The following is a 22,676-nucleotide window of genomic DNA, read 5'->3' as shown; positions in this document are numbered from 1 at the left end:
TTGAGGGGTGCACACAGTGATGTTCACAGGGGTCAGTGTTGGGACCATTGCTCTTCTCAATATGTATACACAATCTGGACTTCCAAAATCAGAACTTGTGGACGACACAAAACTAGGGAGCGTGATTAACTGTGAAGAGGGCTGTAAGTACTTCAGGAGGAGACAGACAAATTAATCAATTGGGCCGATGTCAGATGGAAGTTAATGCAGCGAAACATGAGGTGATACAGTTTGGGAGGAAGAATAAGAAGACTTATTGCACTGAATGGTAAAACTTTAACAGGAGTAGAGGAACAGAGAGACTTAGGAGTTCAGATAAACAAATCTTTAAAAACGGAAGGACAAGTTACTAAAGCTGTGAAAAAAGCATATAGGATGCTAGGTTGTATCAATAGGGGCATAGGGTACAAAGGAAAGACTTGCATTTCTATAGCGCCTTTCATGACCACAGGACGTCTGAAAGTGCTTTACAACCAATGAAGTAATTTTGAAGTGTAGTGACTGTTGTAATGTAGGGAACGCCGCAACCAATTTGCACACAGCAAGCTCCCACAAACAGCAATGACCGGATAATCTGTTTTTTTCCTGTTGATTGAGGGATAAATATTGGCCCAGGACACCGGGGATAACTCCCCCTGCTCTTCTTCGAAATAGTGCCGTGGGATGTTTTACATCCACCTGAGAGAGCAGACGGGTCCTCGGTTTAACATCTCATCTGAAAGACGGCACCTCCGACAGTGCGGCGCTCCCTCAGCACTGCACTGGAAGGCCAGCCTGGATTTTGACTCCTTATGACTCAGAAGCAAAAGTGCTATCAACTGAGCCATGGCTGAGGTAGCAAAACAAAGAGGTGGTGACTGGGCCCCAGTCAGAACACTGTGCCCCGCGGAGCGTGTGCACGAGAGATTCACTAAGGTTATACCAGCGATGCAAGGCTTCAGTTACGAGGAGAGATGACAGAAACTGGGACTCTTCCTAATACAACAAAGAAACTTAGAGTAGATCTGATAGAGGTGTTCAAAACGATGAGGGTTTTTGTTAAGATAACTAGGGATAAACGATTTCCACTAGTCAGTAACTAAAGAGCGTAAGTGTAAGATAATTAGCAAAAGAATGAAATAAGATATTAGGATTTTTTTTTTAAGCAGAGGGTTGTTGGGACATGGAATGGACATGGATCAGTGGTAGAAGCAGAATCTATATTAACTTTTAAAAGGGAAGTTGATATAAACTTAAAAAGAAAACTTTAAAGGGCAAGAGAATGGGACAAGGCGGTTAAACCTTTTAGAGAGCCAGCATAGGCATGATGGGCTGAATAGCCTCCATTAGTGCTGTGAAATTCTACGATTCTAACTCGGGGTTAGGTGAAGAGCAGTGGGAGGAGGCTCGTGTGGAGCATATCACCGGCATAGACCAATTGGGCCGAATGGCCTGTTACTGTGCTGTAGACTCTATGTAACTCTACGTAACCTTCATCAAGTTGCTGGACCACCTGGACCACCCCCCGACCAGCACCCTGTGCTAACGACTGTATCTCTGCTGGTGTTAATTAATTTCCTTTGCGGAGCTGGACTCCTTCCAGTCAATAGCTTGAGTTAACAGTTCCATCTCTCACTGACATTCCTTTATTAATCTCAATCTGTCAGACTCGGTCCGGACTCTGGACCGGTTGTTCAGTAAGGGGCGTGTCGTGTCTTTTCAGCGAATCTCTTCTATTCTGGTGGGTAAGGGGAAGGTCTCCATGAGCAGGCTCTGGCACACTGCTTATTTCAAAATACCACACTCCATTGGCATATTCACACCCGAGCTTTGGGCAGATGGCAAAGCCACTGAAGGCAGCCAAGATGCCAGGTGCAGCACAGAATGGCAGCTTAGCTCGAGAGAAAAAAAATGAAGGCATGATGTTTAGCACCTGAGAGGGGATAAAAAAAAGTTCCCCTCCAAGTCACACACCATCCTGACTTGGAAATATATTGGCCGTTCCTTCATCGTCGCTGGGTCAAAATCCTGGAACTCCCTCCCTAACAGCACTGTGGGAGTACCTTCACCACACGGACTGCAGCGGTTCAAGAAGGCGGCTCACCACCACCTTCTCGAGGGCAATTAGGGATGGGCGATAAATGCTGCCGCTTTGCCAGCGATGCCCACATCGCATGAAATGGGAAAAAAAAAACCTACGCATTGGCAGCCGCACCCCCTGAAGTTACCTGGCTCTCACCCCCCACCTCCCTTCCTAAACTGGCAAAATCGGCACCGCTTGTGATCAGTGCCTCGCCCTGTGTGTGTTCAGTAGAGTCACAGAGGATGAGACAGGAAAGAGTGACGGACAGATGAACACACAAAAAAAAGCAGCACAAGGTTCGGGGGCTTGCAAAGACTTGTGTTTATCTGCTCGCTTCCGCACGAACTTTTCAGCCTGTAGCGGTGTCAGAGAGGGCGTCTGGCTGAATAAATAAGGACGTGGAGAGGAGAGCAGACAGAAGCCAGCACTCTCGGCGGAGCCCAGTGCCAGCCCCTGGGCTGCGCGCATCAGGTGCCAATGTTGTTGCCTCGCTCGCCCGACTGTCGGAGCCGGGGATGGGGGCTCGGCGGCCGCCGCCACGCTTCGCCTTGGGGAGGCTTGCTGAGTCTCGGGAGACGCTCCGGCCACTCGGGCTCTGCGAACGGCCAAACTTTGGCCTGAGTCGCTGATGTGGAGGGTGGACCGAGCTGGAAAAGGTGGGTCGGCGGGGGGGGGGGGGGGTGGGGAGATAAGGCTGGCGCCTGATCTCCAGGGTTATCTGAGTCCCAGAGAGAGGGAGAGAGAGAGAGAGAGAGAGAGAGGACACAAAGCAGAGCTGAGTGCTGGGTGCAGCGCCACAACACACCACACCTCGCCGGTGGCTTCATCTCAAGATGCGCAACAGGTCAGTGCCGAGCTGGGACTGACTGGGCTGTGGGATATTCCAGGGTCCGGCACCCAGGGTCCGCCCTGAGCCCCGGACATCCAGCTCAGACCCTCAGGACAACTTCCACACGTCGCCTTCTCGCTGCTTAGCCCGTGGATTGGGGAACATTTCAATCTGATTGTGGAATCTGTAGGGAAACCCACGGTGCGGGCGATGCTAATCTGTGTCTTCTGTTTTTTTTGTTACCCCCCCCCCTTTCTATGCTCCTGCCCCCTCCTTCTACCCCTGGCCCCCTCCCCTGCACCGTCACCCTCCTTCTACCTCTGCCCCTTCTACCACTTGTCCTGCCACTTACCCCACCCCTGCCCTGCTCTGCCCCACCACATCTCCCTTCTTTTCCTTGCCCCGCCCTTCTCCCCACTCCTGCCCCTTCCCCGCCCCTCCACATCCCTCCCCTTCCCCTCCCCTTCCCCTCCCCTCCTGCCCCTTCCCCTCTCGCTGCCACTTCCCCTCTCGCTGCTACTTCCCCCGTCCCACTCCTGCCCCTTCCCCCCCACTCCTGCCCCTTCCCCCCTCTCCTGCCTCTTCCCCTGTTTCTGCCCCTTCCCCCCTCTCCTTCCTCTTACCCCCGTTCCTGCCCCTTCCCCCCCTCCTGCCTCTTACCCCCGTTCCTGCCCCTTCCCCCCTTCTCCTGCCTCTTACCCCCGTTCCTGTCCCTTCCCCCCCTCTCCTGCCTCTTCCCCCTGCTCTTGCCCTTGCCACTTCCCCTTCCCCGGCTCCTTCCACCGCTCCTGCCCCTTCCCCTCCCGCCCCTTCCCCTCCCGCTCCTGCCCCTTCCCCTCCCGCTCCTGCCCCTTCCCCTCCCGCTCCTGCCCCTTCCCCTCCTGCCCCTTCCCCTCCCCCTCCTGCCCCTTCCCCTCCTGCCCCTTCCCCTCCCCCTCCTGCCCCTCCAGCTCCTGCCCCTTTCCCCGCCGCTCCTGCCCCTCCCCCCCCGCCTCTTCCCCTCTCCTGCCTCTTCCCCTCTCCTGCCCCTTCCCCCCTCTCCTGCCCCTTCCCCCCCTCTCCTGCCCCTTCCCCCCTCCTGCCCCTTCCCCCCCTCTCCTGCCCCTTCCCCCCTCTCCTGCCCCTTCCCCCCTCTCCTGCCCCTTCCCCCCCTCTCCTGCCCCTTCCCCCCCCTCTCCTGCCCCTTCCCCCCTCTCCTGCCCCTTCCCCCCCTCTCCTGCCCCTTCCCCCCCTCTCCTGCCCCTTCCCCCCCTCTCCTGCCCCTTCCCCCCCTCTCCTGCCCCTTCCCCCCTCTCCTGCCCCTTCCCCCCCTCTCCTGCCCCTTCCCCCCCTCTCCTGCCCCTTCCCCCCCTCTCCTGCCCCTTCCCCCCCTCTCCTGCCCCTTCCCCCCCTCTCCTGCCCCTTCCCCCCCTCTCCTGCCCCTTCCCTTCCCCTCCTGCCCCTTCCCCTCCTGCCCCTTCCCCTCCAGCTCCTGCCCCTTTCCCTGCCGCTCCTGCCCCTCCAGCTCCTGCCCCTTTCCCTGCCGCTCCTGCCCCTTCCCCCCCTCTCCTGCCTCTTCCCCTGTTCCTGCCCCTTCCCCCCCCCTCTCCTGCCTCTTCCCCCTGCTCTTGCCACTTCCCCTTCCCCTTCCACCGCTCCTGCCACTTCCCCCCCGCCCCTGGTGCTGTTAAGTTCCAACTGGTGCTCTACAGGTGCAGGAAGCTGGGGTCACTGTGCCCTGTCTCCGTGCTTCTCGCTCCCCTTCCCCTCCTGTGTTCACTGGGGCCCTGCTCTTTAACTGTCTCTGTACCAGGCTGGGGAGTTATTCACTCTGCAGTTTTAACTGTAACTGCACGTGGGTGACCCGTGGACCCCTCGCAACCTTTTACCTTTTCCTAAAGTCAGTGTTACTAGGTATAAAAAGCCTAATACGCTAGGCGAGCCTTCCTTGTGGGCTGTAGCACGGAGTCCATCTCTTGGGCTGGGCGTATCTCACACATAATGCTGCTGTGAATGTTAACAGAAAATGCTGGAAACACTCAGCAGGTCAGGCAGAATCAGTGGAGAGAAGCAGCTAGGGTTCATGTTTCAGGCCGGAATTCCTCGATCTATAATGTTAACCCTACATTTCTCTCTCCACGGATGCTGCCTGACCTGCTGAGTGTTTCCAGCATTTTCTGTTTTTGTTCCAGATTCCCAGCATCTGAAGGTTTTTTGTTGCTTTTTTATTTTGTTTTGTGCTGATTTTAATCATTTTTAAATTTTCTCTTTTAGGTCTAACTGCGATGATGCCAGTTTTTAGAAGACTGTAAGGACAAGCTCCTGAGACAATGATCAACAACCATTACAACAGCTCCCTGGCTATCGGGGCAGGCAATCCCATGAACACTTACCCAATCACCTTGGAGCAAAAAACCGCATTCGCTTTTGTGGGCATCTTATTCATTTTCTTGGGCCTTCTAATTGTGCGATGTTTCCGAATCCTCCTCGACCCTTACAGCAGTATGCCATCCTCAACGTGGGCGGATGGGATGGACGGGCTGGAGAAGGGGACCTTTGAGTACGTTTTGGCATGAAGTCGGCAGAGGTGCCTTAGTGCTGTGTACCAACTCATCGTGCTGGGATATAAGTGCATAGACTCCTAATGGGGGCACAGAGAGATCTGTGGAAACACGTTGGTTGGCACTATCAAAGAGCTTATGTGTCAAAGGCTGATTTAAATAGTAATCAAATGTGCCATAGTGTTGAAATATCAGCATATGTAACAACAAAACCTATCGGATTAGTTAGTTGGCTGCAGACTGTTGAAACATGACGTGGTTCAGGAGAAATTTTAATTCTAAATTGTCAGAAGTCAGTAGTGAATAAGTGAAGTTTTATAAATTGGAGCATTGTGATTATATTATAATAGTACATGAAATTAGGTCTGCACTGTAGATCAGCTGGATTCTAGGGGCTTTATGACATTATCTGTACGTATGAGTGACTACAATAGCAGGTTACGTTCTGTTCATATCGTTCTCAGTCCGAGTAAAGGTGGGTTAGAGACAGCTAACTGTAATACAGCATATTCTGTGCGCAGATGATTGTAAACTTATTAGTCAGATATATGTAATTCAATACTGCAAATGTGGAGCTCTGCTGTCCAATAAATTAATGTTACTCCACATTTCCTCATTTGCATAATGTATTCAGAGACTGGAATTTTTTTTAACTAATAATCTGGCCCCTCAATCTCCACAATGGCTGGACTTCCTCCACTCGCTTATTTTTAATCATTTCAAGCAGAATTATAACTTTAAGGCTCATTGGGAGTGAAAAATAGAGCACTATTAACACATTTGAACATTCAGAGCTTGCTAATGACAGATTGTGCTTTTCGAGTCTGTGTTTATTAGTAAGCGAGTGATGCTGGCAATTCAAATCATTAGCGTGAACCAGCCAGTTAAAATTAAATGAAAAGCCAAGGCCAATGTAAAATTGCGGAGGCATACATTAGGGAGCCATAAGGGAACAATTGAGGGTAAAGAAAGAGGCATACATTAAGTACATAGACAGCAGGGGAGTGCATGATAAGGGAGATTAGGAGAGGTAAAAAAACAATTAGGAAGGCAAAGGGGAACTATGAAATTAAATTATCAAGGAACATAAAACAAAATAGTAAAATATTTTACAGGCACATCAGTAAAAAAGGAAGGTTGGGATAGGAATAGGGCCATTAAGGGATAGACAGGATAATACCACAGCTAACAATAGAGAGATGGCAGAACTATTAAGTCATTATTTTGCTTCAGTATTTACCAGGTAGATAGAACAGGTGGACATGACATTAGATGATGAGATTAGTAATGAGATAAGTGCATTTAAAATAAAATGATGGGATATATTAAATAAATTAATCAAACTCAAAGAGGATTAAACCCCTGGTCTGGATGGATTGCATCCACACATTTTAAAAGGATCTAGGGAAGAGATAGCAGAGGCATTGCTACACATATTTAATAATTCATTAGAAAAAAGTGTAATGCCAGAGGACTGGCAGATAACTAATGTAATACCTATATTTAAGAAGGGGGATAGAACATGTCCAGGGAATTATAGACCAGTCAGCTTAACATCGGTGGTAGGAAAAATAATGGAATCCCTACTAAAGGAGAAAATAGAAGAACATCTAGAAACAAAAAATATATAATAATGAATAGTCAGCATAGATTTCAAAAGGGAAAGTCTTGCTTGACCAACCTCATTGAATTTTTTGAAGAGGTAACAGAGAGAGTAGACAAGGGTAATGCAGTAGATGTAATTTATCTAGATTTTCAAAAGGCCTTCGATAAGGTACCCCATAACAGACTGATGAACAAGGCCAGAGAATGCGGAGTCAGGGGACAAGTAGCAGAATGGATTGCTGGCTGGATTCAGGACAGAAAGCAGAGAGTAGGGTAAAAGGTAGCTATTCACAGTGGCAGAAGGTGGGTAGTGGTGTTCCACAGGGATCAGTGCTGGGACCACTGTTGTTCACAATTTATATTAACGATTTAGACTTTGGAATCAAAAACACAATTTCTAAATTTGCGGATGACACCAAATTTTGGGGGGGGGGATAGTCAATACTGAGGAGGACTGCAACAAATTACAGGAGGACATTAATAAACTTGCAAAATGGGCATATAATTGACAAATGAAGTTCAACACAGATAAATGTGAGGTATTACATTTTGGTAGGAAGAATAGGGAGGTCACTTATTACTTGGAGGGTGCGAGTCTGGGTGGGGTAGAGGAACAAAGGGATATCGGAGTACAAATACACAAATCACTAAAAGTTGCGCCACAGGTTAGCAAGGCCATAAAAAAAGCAAACCAAGCACTAGGGTTTATTTCTAGAGGGATAGAAATGAAAAGTAGGGAAGTTATGCTAAACCTGCATCGAACCTTGGTTAGACCACACTTAGAGTACTGCGTACAATTCTGGTCATCATATAAAAGGGATATAGAGGCACTGGAGAGGTGCAGAGAAGATTTACAAGGATGATACCAGAAATGCGAGGATATACATATCAGGAAAGGATGAACAGGCTGGGTCTCTTCTCTTGAAAAAAGAAGGCTGAGGGGTGACCTAATAGAGGTCTTTAAAATTATGAAAGGTTTTGATAGAGTGGATACAGAGAGAATGTTTCCACTTGTGGGGAAGAGCATAACTAGAGGCCATCAATATAAGATAGTCACCAAGAAATCCAATAGGGAATTCAGAAGAAACTTCTTTACCCAGAGAGTGGTGAGAATGTGGAACTCGCTACCACAGGGAGTAGTTGAGGCAAATAGTACAGATGCATTTAAGGGGAGGCTAGACAAGCATATTAGGGAGAAGGGAATAGAGGGTTATGCTGATAGATTTAGAGGAGGCTCGAGTGGCGCATAAACGCCGGCATGGACTGGTTGGGCCGAATGGCCTGTTTCTGTGCCGTATATCCTATGCAATCCTATGCATTTGTCTCAGAGTTAGAAAGTCAATGTTTGGTGGATTTTCAAGATTGGATCCAAACCCCTCTGAACAGGGGTGAGTGTTTCCCAACGCATCCCGAATATTATAAGATATTGCAAAAGTTGAGGTTGTTTCCATATTGAAAAGAGGAAGTTTCAGTGTGACCTTGGCAAGATCTATTCCCTCAACCAACACCAGCAGGAAAAAATCATTTATCTCATTGCTATTTGTGGGATCCTGCTGTGTGCAAATTGGCTGCCATGTTTGCCTAGAGAACAACAGGGATACACTTCAAAATACTTCACCGGCTGTGAAATGCTCGGGGACTTCCCAAGGATGTGAAAGGTAAGTTCTCTCTTTCTTCCGACATAATACAAATTTTGGGATTGTGCTGATTCTGACAAATTCGTCGCGTTAACAATGAATTCAAAAAACAATGGGAGATAGTTTTTTTTTAAAGTAGGGAATTAAGAGTAAATAATGACCAGTAAGTTATCAGAGAAGCAAACCATATAAATGGAATCAGCAGGCAATTCTGTTTCTGGAGAAATAGGATGGAGGAATATATATTTTATTACATAAAATCAACCAAAGAGGTGCGGACGGTTTGGACCAAATGGCCTTTTCCTGTTCCTAAACTTCTCTCACAGAAGGAGACAGTTTGAAAGCATCCTTTTTACAATATACCATTATAATTCTGTATAAATCGCAACTAAAACCATACCTTTATTGCCAAATTGTATTTTACATCAGAGTTGTGGCATAAACTGAACACAGAACTGTTGGAACAAAAGTTTTCTGTGCATTCTGTTAATGTGGGGAGAGGGAGGGAAGCCTTTGGAACTTACATAAATCCAGGGTATTGGCGAGTTTTCAATTCCACCCATCCCTATTTGAAATAAATTCCTAGTCTACATGCCGATATAATTTTCTGTAATTATTTCCATGTGCGTTTCAGCAACCCTTTGATGCTTATCCTGATGTGCCCTGTGCTCCGCTGTACTGTCACAGATGACAAGATTGCTGTAAGCTGTGGCTCAGTGGGTAGCACTCTTGCCTCTGAGTCAGAAGATTGTGGGTTCATAATCCCACTTCAGAGAGTTGAGCACAAAAATCTAGGCTGACGGTGCAGTACTGAGGGAGTGCTACACTGTCGGAGGTGCCGCCTTTCGGATGAGACTTTAAAACGAGGCCCCCATCTGCCTTCCCATGAAACTATTTCGAAGAAGAGCAGGGGAGCTCTGCCCGGTGTCCTGGCCAATATTTATCCCTCATCTAATACCTAAAAAAACAGATTATCTGGTCGTTGTCACATTGCTATTGGTGGGAGCTTGCTGTGAGGAAATTGGCTGCCACGTTTCCTACATTACAACAGTGACTGCACTTAAAAAAGGTACTTCATTGGCTATAAAGCTGATTGGGATGTCCCATGGTCATGAAAGGCGCTATGTAAATGCAAGTCTTTAAGTCTTTCTTACTTGTCATACATATTCTGTCAGGTGCAATGGTGCCTCTAAGTGGTCTGCGTGCCTTGCCTTTAGGAGTGTGCCTGTATTGCCCAATATCTAACTATATAATAGCATAACCCAGGGGTGTAACAGTAGTAACCCCTTATGATCTGAACTGGATATTCGTGTCTTTTGCTCGTATGCTTCTTCAATCCTTTTGAAGGCAGACCAAGGAAATAGTTGGTGAAACGAGGCCAGATATGAATTATTAAGCTGTTTTATTTCACAGAAAATGGACACACAGAGCAACAGTTATGATCGGACTCAGAATTTCATCAGCACGACTAGTTCTTGTGTAACAATACAAAGTAATGAACACATCACGCTTCCCCACATCAGTGGGTCACCTTACTTGACTTAAACATCATAACTTCTGACGTAAGAAAACTACTAGGCACTTGGTCTAAGCGTTAAACAAAGCTTTAATCAACTGTTTCACAACATGGAGGTCTAGTTGTGTCCTTCACCAGTTCCTGTTAAGAATGTCCTGCGCAAGCTGGGCCCGTGCCCGAGTATTTATACTCTCCCTGGACAGCGCCACCCATAGGCCGCTCAGTATTATTTCATAAGTCTTTCTTTCATGAATGACTGATTCATGTCAGCTTCTAACTATGTCCCTGCATTCTGACAGCCTTTGCTGGGCCTGACTTCCTCTCCGGTTTACCGGGCCTTTTTGTTCTATGCCTTTGTTTCTAGCAGCCTGCTGGATCAGCTCTGCTGAGCAGCTGGGACCAGAGACTTGGTTTGAGGTGTTTACTCCCCATCGATACAGGTAAATGAATTATTCATGGTCTCGAGTGTTTGGGGAGGAAACTTCAAAGCTTAGATTATTAGCATTTCAACTTTTATTTCGGTGCCTTGTTTAAAACTTGTGTGAATAAACTTTTGCTTTTGCAATTCTTTATTCCCCCGAATTCTTTCTGTGGAGAAAATGGTCAAACATCCTGAAGTGTGACCAAGATAAATAGGGATCAGGAAGACCATTCTTCCCATCTTAGCTCATTCATATAGACAATCCCAAAGTACAACCATCACAGCATCCAACTATCTCTTAAATCACTCTAACAGTTTTCCCTCAGCAGTGTTGGAACCAATAGAAACCACTTAGCAAAGAGAATGAACCATCTCACCTACAGTAGATATAATTAATTATTTAAATATAGCTACAATACTCTCAAATCTTGAGTTCAGCACTATTCATCAAGTAGACTTAATCCTCAATTCAGCATTATCACCGCATTCTCCACCCAAATTGGGCTCTTATTTTCTGGATGTGGGTGACACAAGCAAAGCCACATTTATTACCCATCCCTAGTATTACCATCGCCGAGTCCCCCACCATCAATATTCTGGGGGTCACCATTGACCAGAAACTTAACTGGACCAGCCATATAAATACTGTGGCAACAAGAGCAGGTCAGGTGCTAGGTATTCTGCGGCGAGTGTCTCACCTCCTTACTCCTCAAAGCCTTTCCACCATCTTCAAGGCACAAGTCAGGAGTGTGATGGAATACTCTCCACTTGCCTGGATGAGTGCAGCTCCAACAACACTCAAGAAGCTCGACACCAAACAGGACAAAGCAGCCCGCTTGATTGGCACCCCATCCACCACCTTAAACATTCACTCCCTCCACCACCAGCATACCATGGCTGCAGTGTGTACTATCTACAAGATGCACTGCAGCAACTCGCCAAGGCTTCTTCGGCAGCACCTCTCAAACCCGCAACCTCGTCCACCTAGAAGGATAAGGGCAACAGGCGCATGGGAACACCACCACCTCCAAGTTCCCCTCCAAATCACACACCATCCTGACTTAGAAGTATATCGCCGATCCTTCATTGTCGCTGGGTCAAAATCCTGGAACTCACTCCCTAACAGCACTGTGGGAGTACCTTCACGACACGGACTGCAGCGGCTCAAGAAGGTGGCTCACCACCACCTTCTCAAGGGCAACTAGGGATGGGCAATAAATGCTGGCCTTGCCAGCGATGCCAAGGTCCATGACGAATTTTTTTAAAAGTTAACTGACAGCTGGTGACGGGCAAGCTAAGCCACCTTAGAAGGCATTAAAGAGTCAAGTACATAGTGTGGGACTGGAGTCACATGAAGGCCAGATCAGGTAAAAAGAGAAAGAAAAGAAAAGCTTTGCATTTATATAGCGCCTTTCACAACCTCAAGAAGTCCCAAAACACTTTACAGCTAATTAAGTACTTTGAAAGTGTGGTCACTGTTGTAATATAGGAAACATGGCAGCCAATTTACACACAGTAAGCTCCCGCAAAAAGCAATGTGACCCTGGCGAAGGGTCATCGACCTGAAACGTTAACTCTGTGTCTCTCTCCACAGATGCTGCCTGACCTGCTGAGTATTTCCAGCATTTTCTGTTTTTATTTCAGATTTCCAGCATCTGCAGTATTTTGCTTTTTTTAAATCTGTTTTAGGTGTTGGTTAAGGAATTAATGTTTGGCCAGGTCAGGGCATAAAGGAGGTCAAAGTTACGGTAATGAGATTTGGGTGTATGGAACCACACCAGAGGACCATGACAAAGCATTGAGAGCAGTGACCAAGGTTAGAAAAACTTCAGACTGAACAAAGACAAGGGTGGATGCAGTAAAACCACACTCGAAATCTATGGGCAAATATTTTCTAAAAAAAAGTATATCAGCAGATCCAGAAATCAATAATGTGAGTATTCCCTAGCAAAGCCAGAAACATGCCAGGAATAGCAAGTCACCATGCCAGACTCATAGCAAACTTTGATGAAATTAAGAAAGTATTTGCATTTATATAGCACCTTTCACAACCTCAGGATGTCCCAAAGTGCTTTATGACCAATGAAATACTTTTTTGAAGTGTAATCATTGTTGTAATGTAGGAAATGTGGCAGCCGCTTGGGGCACAGCAAGGTCCCAAAAACCACCAATGTGATAATGACCAGATAATCTGTTTCAGTGATGTTGGTTGAGGGATAAATATTGGCCAGGATACCGGGGAGAACTCCCCTGCTCTTCTTCGAATAGTGCCATGGGATCTTTTACGTCTACTTGAGAGGGCAGATGGGGTCTCGGTTTAATGTCTCAGCTGAAAGACTTTATCACACAGGCACCGTGTGAACTAACCAGAAAGAATGGGATGTTGTGATAGAGACCAAAACCCCAGTATGCACCTTAAGCAGCAGAGGTGGCAGTAAATGCCAGCCTTGGTGGTTCTGGCAACATAGTTGTCCAAAGGGACCTATCTCAGAACATGACCCAGACAATGGTCTGCAACAGCAGAGCATCGTCACCTGTTGAGCAATACTATTCACAAACAGAAACTTTCTGAGATCATTCTTGACAAGGTTGCACTGAATGATGCGATTGCTGTGCAAGGCACAAAACATGTAATAAGAGCAGAAAATGCTGGAAACACTCAGCAGTTCAGACAGCAGCTGTGGAAGGGAGAAACAAAGGGTTAACGTTTCAGGTCTATGGCTTTTTGTCAAAACTTATAATACCCTTTTCACTGCAGGTTGGTGCTCTAACATTAGCAAAACAAGGGAACAAAGGTGGCATATAAATGTATTCCATTCCAAACCACCCAACTTCTGCAGATGTCAAAATTACATGACAAATTTTGACAATAACTAGGACTTTCACCTCTGTGGATTATCTGCTGGTTATAATTGTTTAATGCTCTGGGTACCCAGTAGCAGACATGGTAAAATCTAGAGTTCCGAGTACTGTTCGATAAAATATTCTCCTGTTTTGGTAAACTGGTTAAGACCAGTAATGGTGCAGCCTTCAATGACTCTAAGCAGTTCACACACTACCTTGGATTCTGTCATTGAAAGATCACTCCTCATTAAATGACGAAGTCCAACACCGCCTTCAGTGTGCCAGTGCAGCCTTCGGTCGCCTGAGGAAGAGAGTGTTTGAAGACCAGGACCTCAGACCCGGCACTAAGTTCATGGTCTACAGAGCAGCAGTGATACCCGCCCTGCTGTATGCCTCAGAGACATGAACCATGTACAGCAGGCACCTCAAAGCACTGGAGAGGTACCACCAACGCTGCCTCCGCAAGATCCTGCAAATCCATTGGCAGGATAGGTGCACCAACGTCAGTGTTCTCGCTCCGGCCAACATCCCCAGCATCGAAGCTTTGATCACACTCGATCAGCTCCGATGGACGGGTCACATCGCATGCCCGATACGAGACTCCCAGAACAAGCGCTCTACTCGGATCTCCGGCACGGCAAGAGAGCCCCAGGTGGGCAGAGGAAATGCTTCAAGGACACCCTCAAAGCCTCCTTGAAAAAGTGCAACATCCCCACCGACACCTGGGAATCCCTGGCCCAAGACCGCACAAAGTGGAGGAGAAGCATCCGGGAAGGCGGCGAACACCTTGAGCCTCTTCGCCGGGAGTAAGTGGAAGCCAAGCGCAGGCAGTGCAAGGAGGGCACATCAACCCAAGCACCCCACCCACCACCATCTGCCCCACCTGTGACAGAGACTGTAGATCCCGCATTGGACTCATCAGTCACCTGAGAACTCATTTCTAATGTGGAAGTAAGTCATCTTTGGTTCCAAGGGACTGCCTAAGAAGAAGAAGAAGAGAACTCCTCATTAACCCAAAGCCAATATGGACGCCAATTGCCTCATGAAAACAGTACGGTAAGCTATCGCCACCGCCTCTGTTGCGGGAAAGTCATGCAGCGAGCGTGCCTGCGCTGTTCCGACGTGGGCTGGCTGCATGTGAGACCTGACAAATAAAAATTTACCCTGTAGTGTACCGATCCATTCCACGGTTTGTGTCTGACAGCACAGTTTGAACAAACATTCCAAAAATAGGCTAGAGACAAGAGGAAAGAGAATGTCTAAATAAGAAATCAGAATGTCAGAAGTGTGGTAGACCTGTAGAAACTGGTTAGGGTAGGATTGGCTGACAGCTATTTAAACTGTTGTATTGTGGCGACACGCCACCACTGGACATAATCCGCTCACGGCGGCACAGACAGTCTAAGCAGAAGCCCCCAGCCGGGGGCCCTTTCCTCCAGCAACTTGTTTCCCGCAGGGACAGGCTGCCGGGAGCACTTCCTGTCTGGGAAGTATTTAAGTGGATGCGCGGGCTTTTCTAGTTCCTGTTTTGCCATGAGGCTGAAATAAAAAGCTGTACTGTTTCACTGGCTCTGGTCTCGACTCCCACGTTTGCCGCGGTATCTCAACACTGGTGACCCCGACGCTCAGGACGAATCCTAAGCTAGCATGGCGGATACAAACGCAGTCACGGTTAAATTACCAGACTTTTGGGAGAACCTCGCCGAAGCCTGGTTCATTCAAGCTGAGTCCAGATTCCGGCTGAAAGGCATTACAGTCGACGCCACGAAGTACGACTACCTCGTCGCCTCGCTCACCTACGCTACAGTCCCCAAGGTTTCGGCAGCGCTGCAGAATCCACCAACGGAGGGCAAGTACGAACATCTGAAGGCTGCGCTACTTAAAAAATTTCAAACGTCCTCTTACCAGCGCCACTGCCAACTCCTGGACCTCCCCGGCCTTGGTGACGCTTCACCATCAGACCTGCTTTCCCACATGCTGTCCCTCTCAGACGACAAAAATCCCGGCGCCCTTTTTCGCACGCTTTTCATTCGGCAGCTCCCCGCCAGCATCCGCCCGCTCATTGTGGAGTCCGACTCCATGGACCTGAATGATATAGCCGAAAAGGCCGACCGGCTGCTCTCTGCACAGGCCGCTCGCGACGTCGCGCCCGACCTCACGGCAACGACCACGCGGTCTTCCCGGGCCGCTAGGCCCGACCGCCCTACCACTCCGGGTCACTGCTACTACTGCGACACAGGGGCCCAGCACAGCATCACCCCCGCCTCCGCCCTCGAGATCCAACGCGGCACACGGGGTATCACACTGGCTGCAGCCAACGGCTCTGACATCCGTACATATGGCACCCGCATGGTCACGCTCGACCTCGCGGGCCGCCGCTACCGCTGGGAGTTCCTCACAGCCAAGGTCCTCTGCCCACTCATCGGCGCCAACTTCCTACGCGCCCACGGCCTCCTTGTCGACATTCCGAGGCACTGCCTCATCGACATCAACACTATGGCCCCCATCCCCGGCGCCTTTACCCCGGCCCGTTCGGCCGGCCTGACGACCTACTGCCTCGCCAGAGCCACGGACGACTACTCGGCACTCCTAGCTGAGTTTCCCGCCCTCACTAACCCGACCTTTTTGGCCAAAGCCGCCAAGCACGGTGTGGAACACTATATCCCCACCACCGGCCCCCCAGTTTCAGCCCACGCCCGCAGACTCAACCCGGCCAAGCTGGAAATCGCGCGGGCCGAGTTCACCACCATGGAACAACTCGGCATCATCCGCCGCTCCAGCAGCCCTTGGGCCTCGCCCCTCCACATCGCCCCCAAGCCCGGCGGAGGCTGGCGCCCTTGCGGGGACTACCGCCGCCTCAACGACGCCACCACCCCCGATCGATACCCGGTGCCACACATCCAGGACTTCTCGGCCCGACTGGCCGGACGAACTGTCTTTTCCAAAGTCGACCTGGTGCGCGGTTACCACCAAGTCCCCGTACACACCGCGGACATCCTCAAAACAGCCGTCATCACCCCATTCGGCCTGTTCGAGTTCCTGAGGATGCCCTTCGGCCTCAAGAATGCAGCACAGGCTATCCAGCGCCTTATGGACTCAGTCCTCCGGGACCTGAACTTCCTATTCGTCTATCTAGACGACATTCTCGTGGCCAGCTCCTCCAAACAGGAACACCTCGAACACCTTTGCATCCTGTTCGGGCGCCTAGCCCAACACGGGCTCATCCTCAGCCCGGCGAAGTGCCAATTCGGCCTAACCGAGATCGATTTTCTCGGTCACCGCATCACCCCTGCTGGGGCCGTCCCCCTGCCCAACAAGGTGCAGGCCGTCCAGCAATTTCCCCGCCCCACAACCATCAAGGGCCTCCAGGAGTTCCTCGGGATGGTGAACTTCTACAACAGGTTCATCCCCAGAGCTGCAGCCCTCATGAAGCCCCTATACGACTCCCTCCGAGGAAAGTCCGGCAAGATGGACGTAGCCTGGACCACTGACACGGCAGCCGCCTTCGACGCCACCAAAAACGCGCTCACCGACGCCACTCTGCTCGCGCACCCGAGGGCCGATGCCCGGGTTGCGCTCACCACCGACGCCTCCGACCACGCGGTCGGGGCCGTGTTCGAGCAGTGGGTCAATGGCGCGTGGCAGCCACTTGCCTTCTACAGCCGCCAACTGCGCCCCCCGGAGGTCAAATACTCCACTTTCGACCGCGAGCTTCTCGCGCTCCACCTGTCGGTCCGCCATTTCAGGTTCCTCCTGGAAGGCCGCCCCTTCACCGCGTATGTGGACCACAAGCCACTCACATACGCGATGGCCAAGCACACCGAACCCTGGTCCGCTAGGCAGCAACGCCAGCTCGCGGCCGTGTCCGAGTTTACTACGGACATTCAGCACGTCTCCGGTAGAGACAACGTGGTCGCCGACTGCCTTTCCCGTCCCGCCGTCTGTGCGAATCACCTCGCGGTCGACTACGCACAACTAGCAGCGGACCAGCTCACGGACCCAGACCTCCTCTCGGCGGCTACCAGCCTGCCAGGGCTACGCCTAGCCAAGGTCGCGCACGGGCCCGAAGCCACGGCAGTCACTTGCGACGTCTCACTCGGCCACCCCAGGCCGGTCGTCCCTGAGACCTGGCGCCGCCGCGTCTTCGACGCGCTCCACGGGCTCTCTCACCCGGGTTCCCGCGCATCCGTCAAACTCCTCTCCAAGCGCTTCATCTGGCGCGGCCTCAGCAGAGATGTTCGGACTTGGGCCACCTCCTGCCTCGCCTGCCAACGGGCTAAGGTACAGCTGCACACCAAAGCACCCCTGGGAGACTTCGAGGTACCCAGCCGCCGCTTCGACCACGTACACGTCGACATCGTCGGTCCCCTGCCGCCATCGCAAGGCCAAACTTATCTCCTCACGATGGTCGACCGCTACACACGCTGGCCTGAGGCAGTGCCGCTGTCCTCCACCACCACAGCCGACATCGCCAGGGCGTTCGTTAACACCTGGGTTGCGAGGTTCGGCGTGCCGGCCGACATAACCTCCGACAGAGGCGCCCAGTTCACCTCCGAACTCTGGACGGCCACAGCACGCAACCTCGGGGTGACGCTCCACTGCACCACGGCGTACCACCCGCAGGCCAACGGACTTTGTGAACGCTTCCACAGGTCACTCAAGGCCTCACTCCGCGCCGGCCTGCAGGACAGTACCTGGACTGACCGCCTGCCGTGGGTGCTACTCGGCCTACGCACCGCGGTCAAGGAAGACCTCCAGTCCTCGGCAGCGGAGTTAGTCTACGGACAACCGCTGCGCGTCCCAGGCGAATTCCTTCCGGAGCCTACCAAGCCTTGGTCGGCCGAACAGCAGCGGCTCAACTCTTTCTCTTCCGCTCAGCAGTTCGCCCCACTTCCGGTCAACCGACACGGCGAACTCGCACCTCACGTCCCGCCAAATTTACAGCAGGCGCGCTTCGTCTTCGTGCGACACGACGCGCACCGCGGGCCCCTGCGACCCCCGTACGACGGACCGTACGAGGTACTACAAACCGGGGACAAGGTCTTCAAGCTGCGACTCGGCGACAGGGTCGACACAGTCTCCATCGACCGGCTCAAACCAGCACACACCGAACCAGGGGAACAGGTCCCCGTGGCCCAGCCTCCAACTAGAGGCCGTCCCCCCGGCAAGCCAGCACAGCCGGCGGCGAACCGCCCGACCCAACCAACCAGACCAGCGACCACTCAGAGCCGCTGCGGCAGAACCATTAGACCACCGTCACGACTCGTCCACTCCTCCTAAGCGGATTCTGGGGGGAGCTCTGTGGCGACACGCCACCACTGGACATAATCCGCTCACGGCGGCACAGACAGTCTAAGCAGAAGCCCCCAGCCGGGGGCCCTTTCCTCCAGCAACTTGTTTCCCGCAGGGACAGGCTGCCGGGAGCACTTCCTGTCTGGGAAGTATTTAAGTGGATGCGCGGGCTTTTCTAGTTCCTGTTTTGCCATGAGGCTGAAATAAAAAGCTGTACTGTTTCACTGGCTCTGGTCTCGACTCCCACGTTTGCCGCGGTATCTCAACAGTATCTTTATTCACTACAGATATTATGTTAGCTTGTTTCCAATCCTGTGGGACCTGGTCAGCATTCATCAATTCCTTCACAAGACTGGAACCTCAGAAAATCATTCGACAGCACACAAGGCGACCATTTGGCCCATGACACCTGTGCTGGTTCTGTGAAAGAGCTATCCACTAAGTCTCCTTCCCCTGTTCTTTCCCCTTGTTCTTACAAATGTTTCTTTTTCAAATATTTATCCACTTCCCTACTAAAAGCTATTAGGGATTCTGTTTCTGGTCGGACGTTCCATGTCCTACCAACCCTTTGCATAAAAAGATTTCTCATAACCACTTCCTTTGTTCTTTTGGTGATGATTTTAAGTGTATGCCCTCTAGTTACCAACTCAGTTACTAGTTGAAATAGAGGCAATCATTCCAATCTGTTTTAGGATAGGTAACGTTAATTCATCCCCAGTATTTAATTTGTTTGGAGCATTAAACAGTGACTACACTTCATCAGTACTTAATTGGCTGTGAAGTGCCTTGGAACATCTTAAGATCATGAAAAGTGCTATCTAAATGCACGTTTTTCTTTCCACCTAGGTAGTATATCTATAATGGGGGATTTTAATTGCCCAACTATTCAGTGATCTGTTAGTGGTCAGCAAAGTACTGACGGGGGTATGGCTGATGTTTTCTGTGGATATTAGAGAGAAATACTAGGGGAAATTATTTACTAGACTCAATCCTTATCCTGAGATGGCACCAGGCCTCCGTGTGGAGAAACACCTGGGCAATGGTAATTAAAATCATATGACATTTAAGTTGATTAGCCAAGTTAATGCTGCAAATAATTTAATGTTCATGCCAGATGTTAGGAGAGGTACATTTGCAAAATCGGATTTGCCTATGGTTGATTGGACACTGATAGGGATAACTGCAGTACAAATGACAAGTGGAGGGCTTTTAAAGCCATACTTGAGGACAAAGAAGCCGTGCATGTCCTTCAGATTAAAGGAACGTGCATGGTAAAAAAAAAAACAGAATTACTTAATGGTGATGTCTAACAGGAAATTAAACCAAAGCAGAAATATTTTACCAGCTACAAGAAAATAGCACTCCGGCGAATACAGTAGGTATAAGACTCAATTGATGACTGCACAAAGATTGTGGCAGTGATAGCAAGGCCTTCTTTTTGGTTATGTTAGGAGTCAGAAACTGCACAAGATCTTTGAGAGATCCCACAGGGCATATTTGAGTGTAGTCCCAAGAGATGGTTGAAGTGCGGAATGATTATTTTTCGCTGCTGAAGATGATGTTGAGTTGCCTGAGCTGATAGACAGATGTGAGGCTAAAATTGAATCCATGTGGGCAAGTCGATGAAGAATTAGTCCTGGCTTAGATTAAAATTCTTAAGACAGATTGGGCTGCAGGTCCTGACCCTATTCACCCTGGAGTACTAAAAGGAATGGTGGCCGTGTTATGACAGCCACTGGATCCCACATTTAAGAGTTAAAGTCTGGGGTTGTTCCCACTGAAGGGAAGCTCAAGTGGTGCCAATATTCAACAAGAGGCACAAGTCACAACCTTGATAGTTTACAGGCAAGTTGCCAGAAGGAATTATTAGAGAATGCACTGTTTTGTAAAGCACAGAACTGAGCCTTTCCACCATCTACAAGGCACAAGTAAGGAGTGTGATGGAATATTCTCCACTTGCCTGGATGAGTGCAGCTCCAACAACACTCAAGAAGTCTGACACCATCCAGGACAAAGCAGCCCACTTGATTGGCACCCCATCCACCACCTTAAACATTCACTCCCTCCACCACCAGCGTACCGTGGCTGCAGTGTGTACCATCTATAAGATGCACTGCAGCCACTCGCCAAGGCTTCTTCGGCAGCACGTCCCAAACCCGTGACCTCTTCCACCTAGAAGGACAAGGGCAGCAGGCGCATGGGACCACCACCACCTCCAAGTTCTGCTCCAAGTCACACACCATCCTGACTTGGAAGTATATCGCTGGTCCTTCATAGTCGCTGGGTCAAAATCCTGGAACTCCCTCCCTAACAGCACTGTGGGAGTACGTTCACCACACGGGCTGCAGCGGTTCAAGAAGGCGGCTCACCACCACCTTTTCAAGGGCAATTAGGGATGGGCAATAAATGCTGGCGACGCCCACATCCCATAAAAACGAATTAAAAAAAAAAAATTAGGGAATCCCAGCATGGCTTTTGGAAATGGAACTCCTGTCTCACTAACTTGTTTAAATATTTTGAAGAGGCCACAAAGTAGGCGGATGATGGTAGCCAGGCAGATATTGTGCATAGACAGCTCTTAAGTAAGGTTGCCTCCTGTAGGATGGTGGTCAAATTTTAAGCTAGCTTGCCAAAATATTTGCATTGGAGCCGACAGAGGATAGTTATTAATGGTAATCCGTCTTTCGGATAAGACGTTAAACCGAGGCCCCGTCTGCTCCCTCAAGTGGACGTAAAAGATGCCACGGCACTATTTTCGAAGAAGAGCAGGGGAGTTCTCCCCGGTATCCTGGCCAATATTTATCCCTCAATCAACATAACAAAAACAGATGATCTGGTCATTATCACGTTGCTGTTTGTGGGAGCTTGCTGTGCGCAAATTGGCTGCCGCGTTTCCTACATTACAACAGTGACTCCACTTCAAAAGTACTTCATTGGCTGTAAAGCGCTTTGAGACGTCCGGTGCTCGTGAAAGGTGCTATAGAAATCCAAGTCAAGCCTTTCTTTTAATCCTGCATGGATCCATGTTAGGATCATCGTGTGCACCATCTTTATTAATGATGTGGATGAAGGCATTGGAAATACAGTCCAGTAGTTTGCTGATGGCACAAAGGCATGTGCGGGAATTAGGATTTTAGATGAAATAAATAGACTGATTTAGATACAATGGCGCAGTAGTCCCAGGTGTGATAAGTGTCCTTCAATGTGGATCAATGCAACGTGATTCCAGGCATGTGTATACCATGCAGCATTACCCACTTAAAGTTACAGAGCAGGAGAGGGATCCCCGAGTTTTATTTCATGAAACATTAAACGTCCATGACCAGTGTTGCAAGGCTATAGGGAAAACAAGTAGGGTGTTAGGATGTATAGCTGGAACAGTTTAAAAACAAAACTAGAAATGCAATACTTACCCTGTACAGGGCCTTGTACAAACCTCCAAGATATTTGCGCTCCTCCAATTCTGGCCTCTTGCGCATCCCCGATTTTAATCGCTCCGCCATTGACGGCCGTGCCTTCAGCTGCCGAGGTCCTAAGCTTTGGAATTCCTTCCCTAAACCTCTCTGCCTTGCTACCTCTCTCTCCTCCTTTAAGACACTCCTTAAAACCTACCTCTTTGACCGAGCTTTTGGTCACCTGTCCTAATATCTCCTTATGTGGCTCGGTGTCAAAACACTCCTATGAAGCGCCTTGGGACGTTTTACTACGCTATATTAAGGTGCTATATAAATGCAAGTTGTTGTTGTTGGTATAGCAGCATCTACAATACCAGTTTTGATCCCATCAAGGGGATATCGAGGCCCTGGAGAAGGTCCAGAGGAGGTGAACCAATATGATAACAAGTTCTCGAGCTCTTAGTTTTCAGAATAGGCTCAGGGAACTGGTTATTTTTTCTCACTGGAGAAATATTGGGGGAGAAATTCGGTATCA

The 22,676-nt window shown here is 49.6% G+C and overlaps 1 protein-coding gene across 3 annotated transcripts; it reads left to right on the top strand.

Moving 5' to 3' along the window:
* Window positions 1–2,123: 2,123 nt before the first annotated feature.
* On the top strand, window positions 2,124–6,056 carry ctxn2 (cortexin 2). Of its 3 annotated transcripts, none has more exons than XM_085972125.1 (2): window positions 2,124–2,718; window positions 5,145–6,056. In XM_085972125.1, exon 2 carries the CDS (start codon window positions 5,201–5,203, stop codon window positions 5,444–5,446), a length of 246 nt encoding a protein of 81 aa, XP_085828251.1. In that variant the 5' UTR covers window positions 2,124–2,718; window positions 5,145–5,200; the 3' UTR covers window positions 5,447–6,056. The 3 variants fall into 3 exon arrangements, with proteins under 3 accessions (XP_085828251.1, XP_085828254.1, XP_085828252.1); XM_085972128.1 differs by lacking the exon at window positions 2,124–2,718 and adding an exon at window positions 2,757–2,906; XM_085972126.1 differs by lacking the exon at window positions 2,124–2,718 and adding an exon at window positions 2,913–3,092.
* Window positions 6,057–22,676: the final 16,620 nt, after the last annotated feature.

The sequence above is a fragment of the Somniosus microcephalus genome, chromosome 32 (assembly GCF_052327205.1).
Source record: "Somniosus microcephalus isolate GS21.2 chromosome 32, FLI_Smic_1.0, whole genome shotgun sequence".
Lineage (NCBI taxonomy): Eukaryota > Metazoa > Chordata > Chondrichthyes > Squaliformes > Somniosidae > Somniosus > Somniosus microcephalus.
Note: the sequence above shows the minus strand (reverse complement) of the source record. Positions and strands in the feature narration are given on the sequence as shown.

What these genes read in the sequence shown, in the direction of transcription:
- ctxn2 (XM_085972125.1), top strand. Translation starts at nt 5,201, where the DNA reads ATGATCAACAACCATTACAACAGCTCCCTGGCTATCGGGGCAGGCAAT.